Below are 14,986 nucleotides of genomic sequence, written 5' to 3'. Positions count from 1 at the left end.
CCACAGCGTTATCTGCGAAGGTTTGGCTGGGTGTCTCACCGCCTTCGTTCGACGTACGTTGTCCGTCACGTCAACCGAACTGCTGGTTTGGCTGGGTGTCTCACCGCCAGCGGAAGACGTTGAGTGCAGGTTCGTACGGCAGCAGCGTTATCGGCGAGGGTTTGGCTGGGTGTCTCACCGCCCCCGTTCGACAAACGCTGTGCGCCCCTTTACTGAAACTGCTGGTTTGGCTGGGTGTCTCACCGCCAGTAGAAGACGTGAAGGTGTCAGACTGTACGGCAACGGCGTTGTCAGCGAGGGTTTGGCTGGGTGTCTCACCGCCCCCGCTTGATAAACGTTGTAAGGCACAATAACCGAAACCGCTGGTTTGGCTGGGTGTCTCACCGCCAGTAGAAGACGTTGCGTGTCAGCTGTGCAGCGACGGATAGACTTTAGAAGTTTAGCTGGGTGCCCCACCGCTTTTGGGAGAAAACTGTCGGCCACCCCGCATTTGAACTCGCACCTCGTCCAGACTTTGCCTCCTGTTTACCACCAACATCATTTTCCTGATTACCGTTTGCTTATTTGTGCCTGATGTAAACCGCTTTGCTTGGCTTTTTCTCCTGGCTGGTCGCATTTCCGCTTAATTTCCGTCGCTTTGCTAGAAACTGCCGCCGATATTTATTTGTAGAATTAGAGTCACCCGTAATTATTTTTCTGTTTCAGAACCATTGGGAACAATTTATTTATTGCTCTAATTTATTAATCTTATTTTTCCCTTTCTAGCACCGACCGAAATTTAAAACCGAATATTATTCTGGCGTACCGTTTCGTAAAGTCTTAGATTGTTTATTAAATAAACCAAACGCCAAAGACTCCGTTTTCTACCGTACCGATTTTGTGTCCTGATATTTGACTAATTTGTATTTATTTACAGCTCCGAAAACCGTATCGGCATTTTTAAACCCGTCGCAAATAATTGCTCTAACCCATTTTATTTCTAACCCATTTTATTTCATTTTTGTTATTCTTACACCGCTTGTAAAGTATTTTTACATTCCTGAATTTTAGTTAGTTATTTATTAATTATAATTAGAATCTATTTTACTTTTGTTTGTTTGTTTCAATAGGCCTTGTTAATATAAAATAAACCTAGTAAATATAATTCCCGTTTGTATTCATTCTTAACGCCGACAAAGTTGATAAAATTCCGATCAGTAAAAAAGAGGTCCGCTTATCTTTTTGTGACCTACACTGATAAGACCGTTTATTTTGAAAGGAAAATAACACTACACTCAGAGAACTACTTTGCTTGAAATTAAGAGAAATATAACAGACCCCTGGAATTAAACTTTCTTCACTGCAGCTATCCCGAGTACTTACTCTAAACCGAGGGTAGGTTTCACGTGGAGTTTCCCCCACGTAACCGATTGGGAAACTGGCGCCCGAGACAAAACCGAAAAAAAAGATTTAAACCGGAGTACGTTCCTGTGACGTCACTCACCACCGCCGGCTGCCAACCACCGCTGCCGATAAACTAGTAGTCAAGGGTCGTCATAAAATTAGGCGTCCAAATAGGGACGTCAGTGACGTCAATAAATCTAGTAAATTAAAATTTGCAATTATGAATTAAGATTCCGTTTAGAGTTGGTAGTATACCGGGGGCAGCCACAAGTAACGTCTGAACCGAACCGTCACCACCGCAAAATCAAAACCAAAATAAAGAAAAGTATATAAAGTGTGTTACAAAAATTTGGCGACCGAGTAAAGTACGTTACAAGAATTTGGACCCGAGCAGGGACCGTTATTTTCTTTTAGACCGTTATTTCCTTTTAGATACCGTTGTATTCTTTTATGTAAATACCGTATAGAAAGTGTTATTTTTTCTTTTAATTAAATACCGTTCAGGAACCGCTGCTTATTTCTGTGCAAGTATAAATAAAAGCAGTCGTTTGCTTTTTAATCAAAATCAGTGTTTTCCGTCTAAATTTAATTTAGAGAATTTGTTTGACTGTTGAAAGGCCTGAAATTTTTTTTTGGAAAAACAAAAGTAAATATATTTGAACTCCGTTGAATCCGGTTAGAGCAATTTTCTCCGTAAATATTAAAGTTAGAACAAGACCGATTTGAATTTGATACTTTTAATATCAAGTAGAGTCAAATACCGAACATAGTCAATGTTACCAGATTTTGTCTAAGCCTGTTCTGAATGCACTAAGGTTGTAAAATTGATTTGTCCGTATAGAGTTAAAGGCAAAAATCCGAATCTAATTAAATCCGAACCAATCCGACTTTTCCCGGAAAAGTTAACAGCTAATTTTTCCGAAACTAATCAAGCCAGAAGTCTAATATTCAAGACTAAGTCTCGTAAAAGGATTTACTACCGATATCCGAAAATTACCGATTTTTGCCGAGTTCACCCGAAGCCTTCCTAGCCACCGGAGAGGCGTGGAAAGTGTAATTTTCATCATTTTCAAGGGTGACGAACCGATTCCAACAAGTTCCGAATCGATACGACCAGTCACTTCCAGGATATAACCGATAAATCGTTGGAAAACACGATTTAAGAAAAGTTTGACTATTAATTAGTACCAGGCGTGCAAATAGAGCACCGACACCGACTTTGACATTTTACCCGGATTTTCACCCGGAGTTTCCCGGAGTCACGATTTGAGTGGAATAGAGTAAGCGACCCCTCATTTTTAAGTAAATCGAGGGTGTACATCCGATTTTTAATAGTTTTATTGCAATCCGAGCTACCGTTTCCGAGATAGGTTATCCCTATTTACCGATACCGACTTTATTTTGTTGAAACGTCTGGCTGGATTGTAGTAAGCTATTAGAATGCCATCCGATACCGGCCGTAATAACATACCGCACCCAGAGAGACCTGAACAATCCGGAACTTCCAGTGAGGATGAACAACCGCCAGCAAAAGTGAGCTGGATTTATACGCTTAAGAAAGATGAGCTTGTCCGAGAGCTAGGAAAATTCTCTTTGACCACCAAGGGAACACTACCGATACTAAGAAAGAGATTAGTAACCTTTTTCCGAGAGGGTTATCCCAAATCCGGGAAAAATCTACGACAACCATCTTCATCCTCTGGACCTGATACCGAACCGCCTCGTCTCCAGCCAAACATGGAATCCACGAGGAGAGCCGTCAAAAAGAACCACAGTATTGGGGATATATGTGATAAAGTCCGTACTTGGAAGTTGCAGTTCAATGGAAAAACCAACGCTACCGAATTCCTGGAAAAATTGTATGAACTGCAGGAGAAAAGCGAAATCTCCACTACCGAATTATTACCAGCCCTGTTCGAAGTATTTCAAGGCAATGCCCTGGCATGGTACCGCAATAACCGAGATTCCTGGACTACATGGGGAGAATTTTTGGCAGATTTAAAAATTATTTTATTTACCGACAAACTACCACGACTTTCTGGAAGAGCAAATCCAAAAACGCAAGCAGAACGCTAGCGAAACCGGGAGAGATTATATTGTGGCGTTACAAACATTAATCCGCCGCCACGGAGGATTTTCACCGGAAAAGATGTTGCGTCGCTTATATGCGAATTTACTGCCAGAATACCGTCAGTATATACGTCAAAGCGACATCACGAGTACTAGTGATCTGACAGTCCGAATAGATGAATTTGAGACATTGAGTAAAGAGCTCAAATACCGAAGCACATTACCGGGCTATAGCTCAGACCGAAAAGAGGTACCGCCTCCAGGAAACCGGGAACCAGTAAACTCACGACCACCGTTTAGGCCCCGAACTTCCGTAGAAAATAGGACCAGGCCAGAACCTACCCCAGGAAGGCCTGCTGTACCAGCCCTATCGCCACCTGAGACCCGACCTGCACAATCGACACCGTCACCTGGCAGTTACAACCGGAGAACTATTTGCTGGAGATGTGGTCAACCTGGCCACAACNGGTCGTCATAAAATTAGGCGTCCAAATAGGGACGTCAGTGACGTCAATAAATCTAGTAAATTAGGATTCGCAATTGTGAATTAAGATTCCGTTTAGAGTTGGTAGTATACCGGGGGCAGCCACAAGTAACGTCTGATCCGAACCGTCCCCACCGCAAAATCAAAACCAGAATAAAGTAAAGTATATAAAGGGTGTTACAAAAATTTGGCGACCGAGTAAAGTACGTTACACGTTTATACGTATGAACTTTTTTTCACAAAATAATTGCGACAACCACGCCCTAAAATGTTTCGCACTTATTTACAAACACCCTGTATATAAAAAAGACAAATAAGAAGTAAAACTGATAAATATAAGAAATATTTGTTAAATTGGAAACATTTTTTAGTTGATAAAAATAGATTTTTTTTCAATTAAAATGAAAAATATAATTTTTACTATCATTAGTTAAAATTACTTATCCAATTTTCAAAATATTCGTTGTTGTCAAGCACTCAGAACAAGTTTATCAACACATCAAACATCTTTAGAGACATTAAATAAATATTATTTTTTTAATATCAACACTGTCTTAAAAAGCAATAGCTTTAGAACCCTTGATAAGCCATGTTGGCCCAAAGTGATCCAAAGAACAACATCCTAAAATCATGACATATTTAAAAAACACCATGTGCTTTATTTCGTTTTTAGTCACATAAAATGCTGATAAAATATATTTAATAACACTATAAAGAAGTATTTACATGTTCACAAAATATGTACCTACTTTATATTTTCCCGTCCAAGCAACATACCTTCTGTTTGATAAATAAAATTTAAGGCAAAATTTCCATAAAAACTTTATTAATCTTTATTTTAAAAAAATACAATGTGTATATTACACTTTTGATCTTTTTTGAGCTGGTTGATTTAATCCCATATCTTCACCCTCACTCTCTTCTAATATAATAACACTTTGTTCACTTTCCTTTTCTATATTTTCAATAAACATGATAGATTTTCCATGTTTACGTCCAACTATTAAAAAAAAATAAATATATATTTTTTCACTGTATAATCTTATAGACAATATCTACCTGAATTAATGATTGTGTTTTTGGGATAGTGGGTTAAAGCATTTTTACACTGAAGTTCATTTAATCCAAATATTAAACCCCTAAGAAGGTTAAGGAAAACTTTTTTATATCATGAATCCACACACACTTGAAAAAACTACATTTTCGTTATACCTCTCTGAAAACATTTTAATTGAAACGCAATTTTTTTTAATTTGACATAAACAATATTAATGCAAACCTCCACCATCACACACATCTTCATGTAGAACTGGACAAACTTCATTTGAGCCCTGAAATACGCAAAACAAAAAGAGGACACATTTGGTAAAATGAGATGGTAATGCAGGTAGCAAACATAGTAAAGGTATATATGTATAGTCTCCCTACTCCACCACTTCGCCACTGCGCATCCTACACTGAGGGCTTAAATGGATTTGATTTATCTGTAAATACAACACGCAAACTTTTTGTACTCATCTTATAACAATAAATGTTACACCACTGTGTAAAGTAGAAATAATTACATATTTAAAATGGTCAATGATTTTCAAGTGTAAGAAGTATATTTGTTAGATGTTGATGAAAAGAATATTCCCAGAGAAAATAGATTTCAATTTTCTACTGCAGTCCCCACTTACGGATAACTGACTAAGTATCATATTTTGGCGGCAATGATGTTTAATGAAATATCATTGTTTTACTAAATTTGCATTGATTAATTTTACAATTTGCACCAACTTATCCTTATTTCAACTAAGATATTGGCCTTTAAATATTGGATATTGGAACATCAACATTACTAATTTTACCACGATTCTACCTCTCTCATACAAGTTACCTTATCTCTGTCCTATGTGGTATGTCATTATTTGCAAAAATTTAAATAAATCATGAAAATAATCGTGCTATTTATTGACTTTATTTTATAAGTACTTTATGTAACATTTTGCATGGAATTTCACCTAAGGAAATGATCCTATTATTGCAATTTTGAATAAAATATAACAGTAAGAACAATGCACAATGTGATAAATTAACGAGAGAGGGCAGTTCCAAGATGTTTGTTATCTTTTTAATTTTATGGGAAACTATTATTTTTGTTATATCAATGGAAAGGTGAGTAAATTGTCTGAGGTTTGTGATATAGTATTTTTAATAAAATGATTCCTAAAATTTTTTCATTTTTTCCTGCTGGAATATTTTTTTTAATTTGTTATTTGTATCGAATATATTATTTTTTATATATTTTTATAACAAATTTGTTTAAAATAGTACTTTCAAATAATCATATACCACCTCATTAGGCACTAACATTTCAATAGAGAGAATAGAGATCCTTTTGGTGCAGGGGTTTATTTCATTAATTTTTTAATTTTGTTCACAGGTATCAAAATACCCAATAAACGAAAAAAAAGAAGATATATATATATTTATGTCCAATTTCTAGACTTTCAGCTATCTTAAAAGAATTAAAGAATAACAAGTTATTTTAAACGAAACAACATTTTTGAATTTTTAATGCAAGAATAAGTATTAATAAATATTTAGGAAATTAATGTTTTTGAAAAATGTCCGGTTTATTTTTAATATTGACATATGCAGAATTATCTACTTAATATTTTTTTATCATAAGTAGTTTAGTTATTGAATCCGCTTTCCAAAAGTATTAATTTAAAAAAACTATAATTTCCTATTTTTATTGTTATAATAAATGTAAAAAATAACTTTTTTAACTTACTTCGAATAATTTTAGAATAAAATATATCAGTTTGTTGGCAATGGCAACATTATAACAGTAGGTGAACGTTTTAAGGCTGCAGTTATAAATTATTTTTTACAAATCGGAATTTTTGCCTATATTTAATGTATAAAAAGTGCCAGTTTTACTCGAAATCCATAAATGATATCAAAATTTTGTAATAGCAAAAAAATCTAAAATGCTTATTTTTAAAAATATAAATTCTGTCGTCATTGGCGCACACATAAAAAAGTTACGGGATAGCCAGTGGCGCACAGGCACTAGAAAGAGAACATCCTGTATATGTATTCTCACCAAATTCTATATTTACCTTGCCCTTACATAAAAAAATAAGTATATCAAATTTGAAGTTTCTAAGAAAAATAGTTTTCAAATTATTTGAAAAAAAACTAGGTTGTCTATTCCATATTTAGAAGGCTATATCTCAGTAGGCGTGCACTTTTGTATAATATATAAGTAAGTTAGGCTAAATAGTCTTATTTTCATCCAAGGAACCTGTGGTCAAGCGTTGTCCATCCTTTTCAGGGACACCCTGTATATTTTAATTATACAAAAGTAGTTCCATAAAAACACCTCCAGATTGATTTTTTCGTGCAACAATTTTTTCACATACTCAAATAAACAGAAAAAAAAATAGTCGGTTAGGTGTGATAATTTACTTATTTACATGCCTCACAAATACCATAAGAGTCCACACTTTTTTAAGTAAAGTAGGTAATATTTTGTGTGAAAGAAATTTGCAACGACTGAATATGACTATGAAACCAGGATAAAATTTTAAAAAATGTGCCTTCACAAAAAAAAAATAAATTTGATTGCATTTGTGATAGCCTTTTATACAAAAAAAGTAGGTCAAATCGTTAGTCACACATTTTTTGGGAAAAATAATGGAACTTTCCTTGTTATTTTTCATTTAGGCACCTCTTTTTCAAGATACAGAATGTCACTTACAATTTAAAAAAGGCTTATCAACCTCTATTGTTTTCTAAGACATTCCCTTAAAGTTTTGTATACACTTTCTTGTGCAGGTACATTTTTTGTGCAATTTTAATTAAACATGGAAGCATAAACAGATAAAAAAAAGGTTTGCGATAAATTCATTTTTTTGTACATACCTACTTATGGTTTAAATGTGTGGGTTTTTTAGACCATGCGTTTATTTTTTTTCTATCATTGTAAAGTTTTAATTTAGGGCTTGATTTATGAGATGTTGCAACTTCTTTTCATACGTGATATTAACATAACCATGATTAATTTTCCAATTACTCTAAAATTACGAACTATGCTTTACAAAAATTTTATATATGTTTGGATATGTTTCAATATTATGTTTTCTTATTAAATTATTTTCTGACCAGTGGCCTTCGGTGATAATTAAAGAACATAGTCATATTATGATAATATACAGGGATGGCTAGAAGTACGGAATAAAATTCATATCTTTTGAATGAGTTAATTTTTTTTACAACGCCGAAACACGTTAACTGATTTTGATTTTTTCCCATCTTTCGGTTATATAATAATTATTTTTTCTTCAACCTCCTAACCCCCAGCTACCCCTACTTTTTTCTACTTTTTTTTTCAAATGGAAACATAAGGCATGAGGGGACTCGTTGCTTATAGAATACTGAATCCAGTCATACCAAATAAAAAAGTTTTATTTTTTCAATAGCAAGTTTTTTTTTTATTTAGAAATTGAAACAACTAGATAATTTCAACTCAATGTCGCAAATGCTGAAAATGTTCTCCATTCACTATTTGGCATTCTCCAAGACGATAGTAAAAGCTGTCCACAGCATTCTGAATGACTTCAGCTGGTAAATTATGCATCTCCGCCCTAATCTTGTTCTTTAAATTCTCAATATTATTCGGTCTGTCCTGGTAGACTCTTTCTTTCAAATATCCCTAAAGAAAATAATCCAGGGGTGTTAAGTCGAGGGATCTTGGCGGCCATTCAACTGTACCCCGTCTACCAATCCAGCGATTTGAAAACATTTCATCTAAGTATCTTCGAACATCAATACCAAAATGTGGGGGAGCGCCATCTTGTTGGAACCAAATTCTTTTCATTCGGTATATCTGGATCAATTTCATGAGGGAAAATCACAGCTAGAGCAGGTATCAGGTCAAATGTTAGGAAATCCAGGTAGCGTGCGGCAGTAAGATTTTCTTCAAAAAAGAATGGGCCCAAGATTCTGTTGTTGATGATACCTGCCCATACATTAACTTTCTGTGGATGCTGCGTATGCGATTCGCATGTCCAGTGTGGATTTTCCTGGGACCAAAAGCGATAGTTGTGCCTGTTAACCACTCCATTTAAATAAAACGTAGCTTCATTCGAAAAAAGTACGTCTCGTTGAAAACCATTATTGTCGTCACACCGTCTCATCATTTCTTCACAAAATTGTAATCGCCTATCATAATCGTCTTCCAAAATCTCTTGGACAAGACATACCTTATAGGGGTGGTATTTCTCTTGTTTCAGAAACATTCGAATTGCAGTTCGAGAAGCATCGTGATTGCGGGCCAATGAAACAGTTGAAGTATGAGGATTTTCAACAAGTTCTAATGCAATGTCTAATTTCTTTTCTTCATTCAAAGCACGTGCCCGTCCAGTTTTGGACAAAGTCTGTACTGTACCGTGTTCCTCAAATTTGTGAAATATTTTACTAACTGTCCCTTGCGAGATTTGGTTTTCGGGATATTTCGCATTAAATAAATCGCGCACTTCAGCCTGACTTCTTATTTTGTCTCCACATCCAAGCAATATCAAGATTTCGATGCGTTGCCTTTCCGACATACCATTGCAATTCAGTAAATAACTTGATTTTGACACAATAGTAACGTTTCAAACACCAATTTACAATTACAGCGAAAAATTAACCAGAAAGCCTGGCAAGTAAGTGGTACCAAAAAAATGAAACATAAAAAATATATATTTTTTTTGCATTAGCAGTGATAGGTACAGTTTCAAATTCTTTTGTGCAAATTCATGGAGGATAACACTGAAGATAATTAAATTTTATTTCACTTGTTAAGTAGGTGTTTTATACAATCCTAAAAACCTTGCTATTGAAAAAATAAAACTTGTTTATTTGGTATGGCCGGATTCAGTTTTCTATAAGCTTTTCAACGAGCCCCCTCATGCCTTATGTTTCCATTTGAAAAAAAAGTAGGGGTAGCTGGGAGTTAGGGGGTTGAAAAAAAATAATTATTATATAACCGAAAGATGGGAAAAAATCAAAATCAGTTGTGTTTCAGCGTTTAAAAAAAAATTAACTCATTCAAAAGATATGAATTTTATTCCGTACTTCTGGCCATCCCTGTATATCTTCTTCATAACCATCCGATAGATATAACCAGGTGTTTTTTAATTTTTTACAAAATTAAATTATCTTCATAGAAAATAGAAAATTAGAAAGCTCCTGTTTATATGTATTTATTATGAAAATACATATTTTGTGAATATATGTGCAACTCTTTTCAAGATTTCAGGGTCAGCAATACCTATTTTAAAACTCCTGTTTTCCCATTTTTCAGGTATCTATTCATTATGAGAATAAGTATTTTGGAAATGTTTGTGTAACTGTTTTCAAGATTTCAGGGACAGTAACCCCTACATTAATTTCTTTCATAAATAAAAAAATAAACTAGTTCCTAGATTTAATATTCATAATCTTAATGTACCTATGTCGTGGTCACAAATTAGCCATTCCGCACCATAGTACTATTTTTTCGCCAAAGATTTAGTTATAATGCTGCAAAATGTTTTAATTCGATTCCTGCCTCTTTCTTAAAATTAAATGCAAATAGGTTTAATTTTTTTCTTCTTAATCTAAAGGTAACTTAAATTTGTGGAGGTGGCATAGTTATTGAATATGCAATTTTTAATATTGAGATCTTCTTCAACAAAAGTGTGCTGACGTGAGAGATACGTTTGTGTATATCTTGAAAAATAGGCACCCGGTCTAAACAAAATAAAAATAAGTAATGAAAATTGTACTATTTTTTTCCAAAAAATCTGTTTTACTCAAAATTATTATTATAATCAGTGTAATAACCAATAGTCTTGTCTCTCACCATATAACACTTTTCAACTAGGATTTCAATATTAAACTACCTATCACCATTATAAAATTATTCTAGCTTTTTATGGAACTCCGACTAAGTATTTAATTTTTAAAGGATACAAACTTATAATATCATAGGGGCTTCTAATATATAAATGGCTCTGAGCACCACTTGAAAATATGATGTTCTTTGATTTTCCAAATGAGTGATATAAATGAGAAACATGTATTAAATTTTTTCTCTTTGTTGAATCTTCTATGGCTGGACCATAAAGTAACTCAAAATGATAACCTCGATCAACCAATTGATTATAGAGTTTTCTATTTAACCTTAAATTAAATTTACTTTCGGGATCCATCGCAAATATATCTGCTTCAAAAGTACTACAAGTAAACTAAAGATTACTTGATAACTTATGTTACTTTTATTTATTAAAGTACCTACCATGAAAGCTTGCATAGATGTAGGAAGTGCTGCTATAATGTGAAACTTCTTAAAATTTGGGGATTTATTCTGAAACAAATAGATTTTTTATTTCATTTATCATGAATCATTCAATCATATTTTTAAAATATGTTTATTAATTTAATCAAGTGGCTGATAAAATACTTTCCGAAGATTCAATTAATTTAAAAACAAACTTACTTTGTAAAATAAAATATAAATCGCTCTAATTGTATGTTAATAAGTTGAAGTACATAGGTACTATAAAAATGTAATCTCCCACTTTTCCACTTCTCTGCTTTAACAATTGTAAAATTAATAAATATTATTACTTTTTTTTAAATCTAATATTTAAAAATGAATATAATAAGAAGTAGTTCCCAAAATATCGGTCACAAGAGGTTGCTAAAGATTTTACAAAATGTTTTAACATACATTTGTTCCATATACCTGAGCGGCAAAAATATGGAATATACAGGGTGTCCGGTAACTACGGGGAAAAAATAAAGGGTTATATAGAGCAAACGAGTGCTAGTACTTCATATAAACTTTTTACCTAGGTGCCATTGTTGAGGAGTTATTGTCACTCAAAGTAAAAAGTTGAAAAATGAATATTGCCCATAATTTCTAAAGGGTTACATTGATTAACTTGAAATTTGGGGGATCAAAGCAACTCATTTAAATGTATCCATGCTCATTTAAAATTGAATCAAATATTTTTTATTATACAAGGACGGTCGAAATTAAGTTCTAAAATTTACGCAACTTTGACAGAGCAGTCAAATTTGACATTTCGCCGTCGCAGGCAGATAGCCCCGTTACTTTTCTACAAAAAAGGTATACTTCATGACATGAAAAAATGAACGGTTGTCAAGATAATTAAATTTTTGTATTTTGTGTATAGCCACAACCGGGGACACAACGCAACAGAAAAAAGTTAGGAATGAAACATATGGATATCATTACAATGATCTTCTATTCTTGCCATCAACTCTTCTCTTGTATAAACCGGAGTTGAATACACCAATTCTTTTAGGTAACCCCAAAAGAAGAAGTCAAGGGGGTTAAGATCTGGTGACCTAGGTGTCCATAAGTGTGGTCCGCCCTCATTTAGTCATTCAAGGCAAACACCAGCAAAGATTCATAGTTAATGTATGGGCAGGAATAATCGGTAACCAATTAATAGGCCCCTTTTTCTTAGAGGATAGATTAAACGGTGCCCGATATTTGAATTTTTTACAACACGATCTAAATCTACTACTAGAAAATGTGTCATTGCAAACAAGACAGTAGATATATTTCATGCATGATGGGGCACCGCCCCACTTCAGTCGTGAAGTTAGAAATTACCTCAACGCAACATTTGGTGATAGGTGGATTGGGCGAGGCGGACCACACTTATGGACACCTAGGTCGCCAGATCTTAACCACCTTGACTTCTTCTTGTGGGGTTACCTAAAAGAATTGGTGTTATTCAACTCCGGTTTATACAAGAGAAGAGTTGATGGCATCATTGTAATGAAATTAAACAGAATCCACAAATGCTATTTAGAGTGCAACAAAATAATCTTAAAAGAATAAGGAAGTGCATTGAACTAGATGGAGGACATATCGAGCATTTACCGAAGTAACCTCTTTTAATTCATATGTTTCATTCTTAACTTTTTTCTGTTGCGTTGTGTCCCCGGATGTGGCACAAAATACAAAAATTTAATTATCTTGACAACCGTTCATTTTTTCATAAGTCATGAAGTAAGTAAGTATACCTTTTTTGTAGAAAAGTAACAGGGCTATCTGCCTGCGAGGGCGAAATGTCAAATTTGACAGCTCTGTCAAAGTTGCGTAAATTTTAGAACATAATTTCGACCGTCCTTGTATAATAAAAAATATTTGGTTCAATTTTAAATGTACAAAGATACATTTGAATGAGTTGCTTTGATCCCTCAAATTTCAAGTTAATCAAAGCAACCCTTTAGAAATTATGGGCAATATTCATTTTTCAACTTCTTACTTTGAGTGACAATAACTCCTCAACAATGGCACTTAGGTAAAAAGTTTATATGAAGTACTAGCACTCGTTTGACCTGCTTTATAGAACCCTTTTTTTCCCCGTAGTTACCGGACATCCTGTATTTATTTAAAAATTAGATGCTCATTATTTGAAAAATCGCTCGAACCCGTCGAATTATATTTTTAGTTGCGCATTTATATAGGGTGGCCCAAAAAAAAAGTTATGAAATCAAGGCCAACTTTTTTAAATGGAAACCCCACTTTTTTGTATTTTTATTCAATTGTCCATGGAATTCTGAGCAGTTTTTATGTAACATAACCTATACCTATATTTAACCGGTTTCGAGATAATGGCGTCTGAATATAGAATATGGAAAATTTTCAAAAATTACTCTCGATAAGTACTGTAACGTCAGTCAGTGGGAACTGGTGTGCTTTCTGCTAAATACATTTTGTGTTTTTCAAATATTTAAGCACAACTTGATTGATTGGATGATCTGGATACTTGTTCTTGAATATATCACACACTTCTTGTTGTGTTCTGGCTTTGTCACCGTGTCCCAAATAAATTAGAATTTCTGTCCGCTGCGTTTCTGTTAGATGCGCCATCTAGTTAAGTAATTGCACTGTCCTAAATAATAAAAAATAGTAGTAGTGAACAAGGTACATCAGTTTCAACTGACTTTGACGTTACCTATTTAATATTTAGTTGCTTGACGACGGCTACAATGCGCGTTTTGCTGGAGAGTTTTTTGTATACAAAAAAAAACATGAAACGGTGCTAAAAATTTGCAAAATAACCTGGCTCGTAATTTAAATAGTGACATTTAACAAAATCATATTTTATACAATAAAATCTGATTTGAAGAAACTTTCTGTGAACCACACAAATCTAAGATGTAAAAGTAAACATGGTTTTATTTTAAAACCAGCAGGGTAAATCTCAGGGTAATTATTGAAAATTTTCCATATTCTATATTCAGACGCCATTATCTCGAAAACATGATCAGAATTCCATGGAGAATTGAATAAAAATACAAAAAAGTGGGGTTTCCATTTAAAAAAGTTGGCCTTGATTTCATAACTTTTTTTTGGGCCACCCTGTATAAATGAAAATTGCATCAGAAAACGCGCAACCAAAAATATAATTCGACGTGTCCGAGCAATTTTTCAAATAACGAACATCTGATTTTTAAATAAATATATTCCATACTTTTGCCGCTCACTGTACATATTAAAAACAAATCCTGAGTAATAAATGTGCCTATTATTCAGAAACTAAATTCTTAAAATTACAAATCATTCTTCAACTTTAGTTACTTGAGGCGCATATTATTAATTCTATTTAAATAATAGTATTTAGAAAATTTAGAGAAATAATTAGTAGAGTTGTTTCAGAATTTTATGAGCTTTGACCACAGCTCATACAGCTCCCCAACTGTCTTGGCGGGAACGGTTAACGTCGATTCCGCCGCGCAGCGTTTATGATCCGCCTTCCAGCGGAAAAGATGGCTTTGGCGTTCGTTCAGGCGAGTACCGACAACGAGTAGTAAGAATTGCAATCATAGGCGTGAATAGTTATACTATAGGCGTTCAGAGCCAAAATCTCATGTATTTTCTTATGGAGGTTCATCCTGGTCATTTTTGACGAATTTTACCCCCTCTCCTTTTCCCTTCCCCCTCCCCTTCCCCGCCAGCCAATCAGAGCGCAGCATTTTTGGCGG

General features: G+C 34.1%; 1 protein-coding gene across 1 annotated transcript; it reads right to left on the bottom strand.

Annotated features, from left to right (window-relative positions):
• Positions 1-4,746: 4,746 nt before the first annotated feature.
• On the bottom strand, positions 4,747-11,321 carry LOC108914639 (ribonuclease P protein subunit p30; the record flags this gene model as incomplete). Its single annotated transcript, XM_018720487.1, has 4 exons — positions 4,747-4,937; positions 4,997-5,076; positions 10,928-11,202; positions 11,253-11,321. Coding segments are annotated over 4 exons (564 nt in total), but the record flags the coding sequence as incomplete, so codon positions are not given.
• Between the last annotated feature and the right edge of the window lie 3,665 nt (positions 11,322-14,986).

This window comes from Anoplophora glabripennis, unplaced genomic scaffold, assembly GCF_000390285.2.
Source record: "Anoplophora glabripennis isolate ALB-LARVAE unplaced genomic scaffold, Agla_2.0 scaffold1199, whole genome shotgun sequence".
NCBI lineage: Eukaryota > Metazoa > Arthropoda > Insecta > Coleoptera > Cerambycidae > Anoplophora > Anoplophora glabripennis.
The sequence above is the reverse complement of the archived record's forward strand: the minus strand, read 5'-3'. Positions and strand labels throughout refer to the sequence as shown.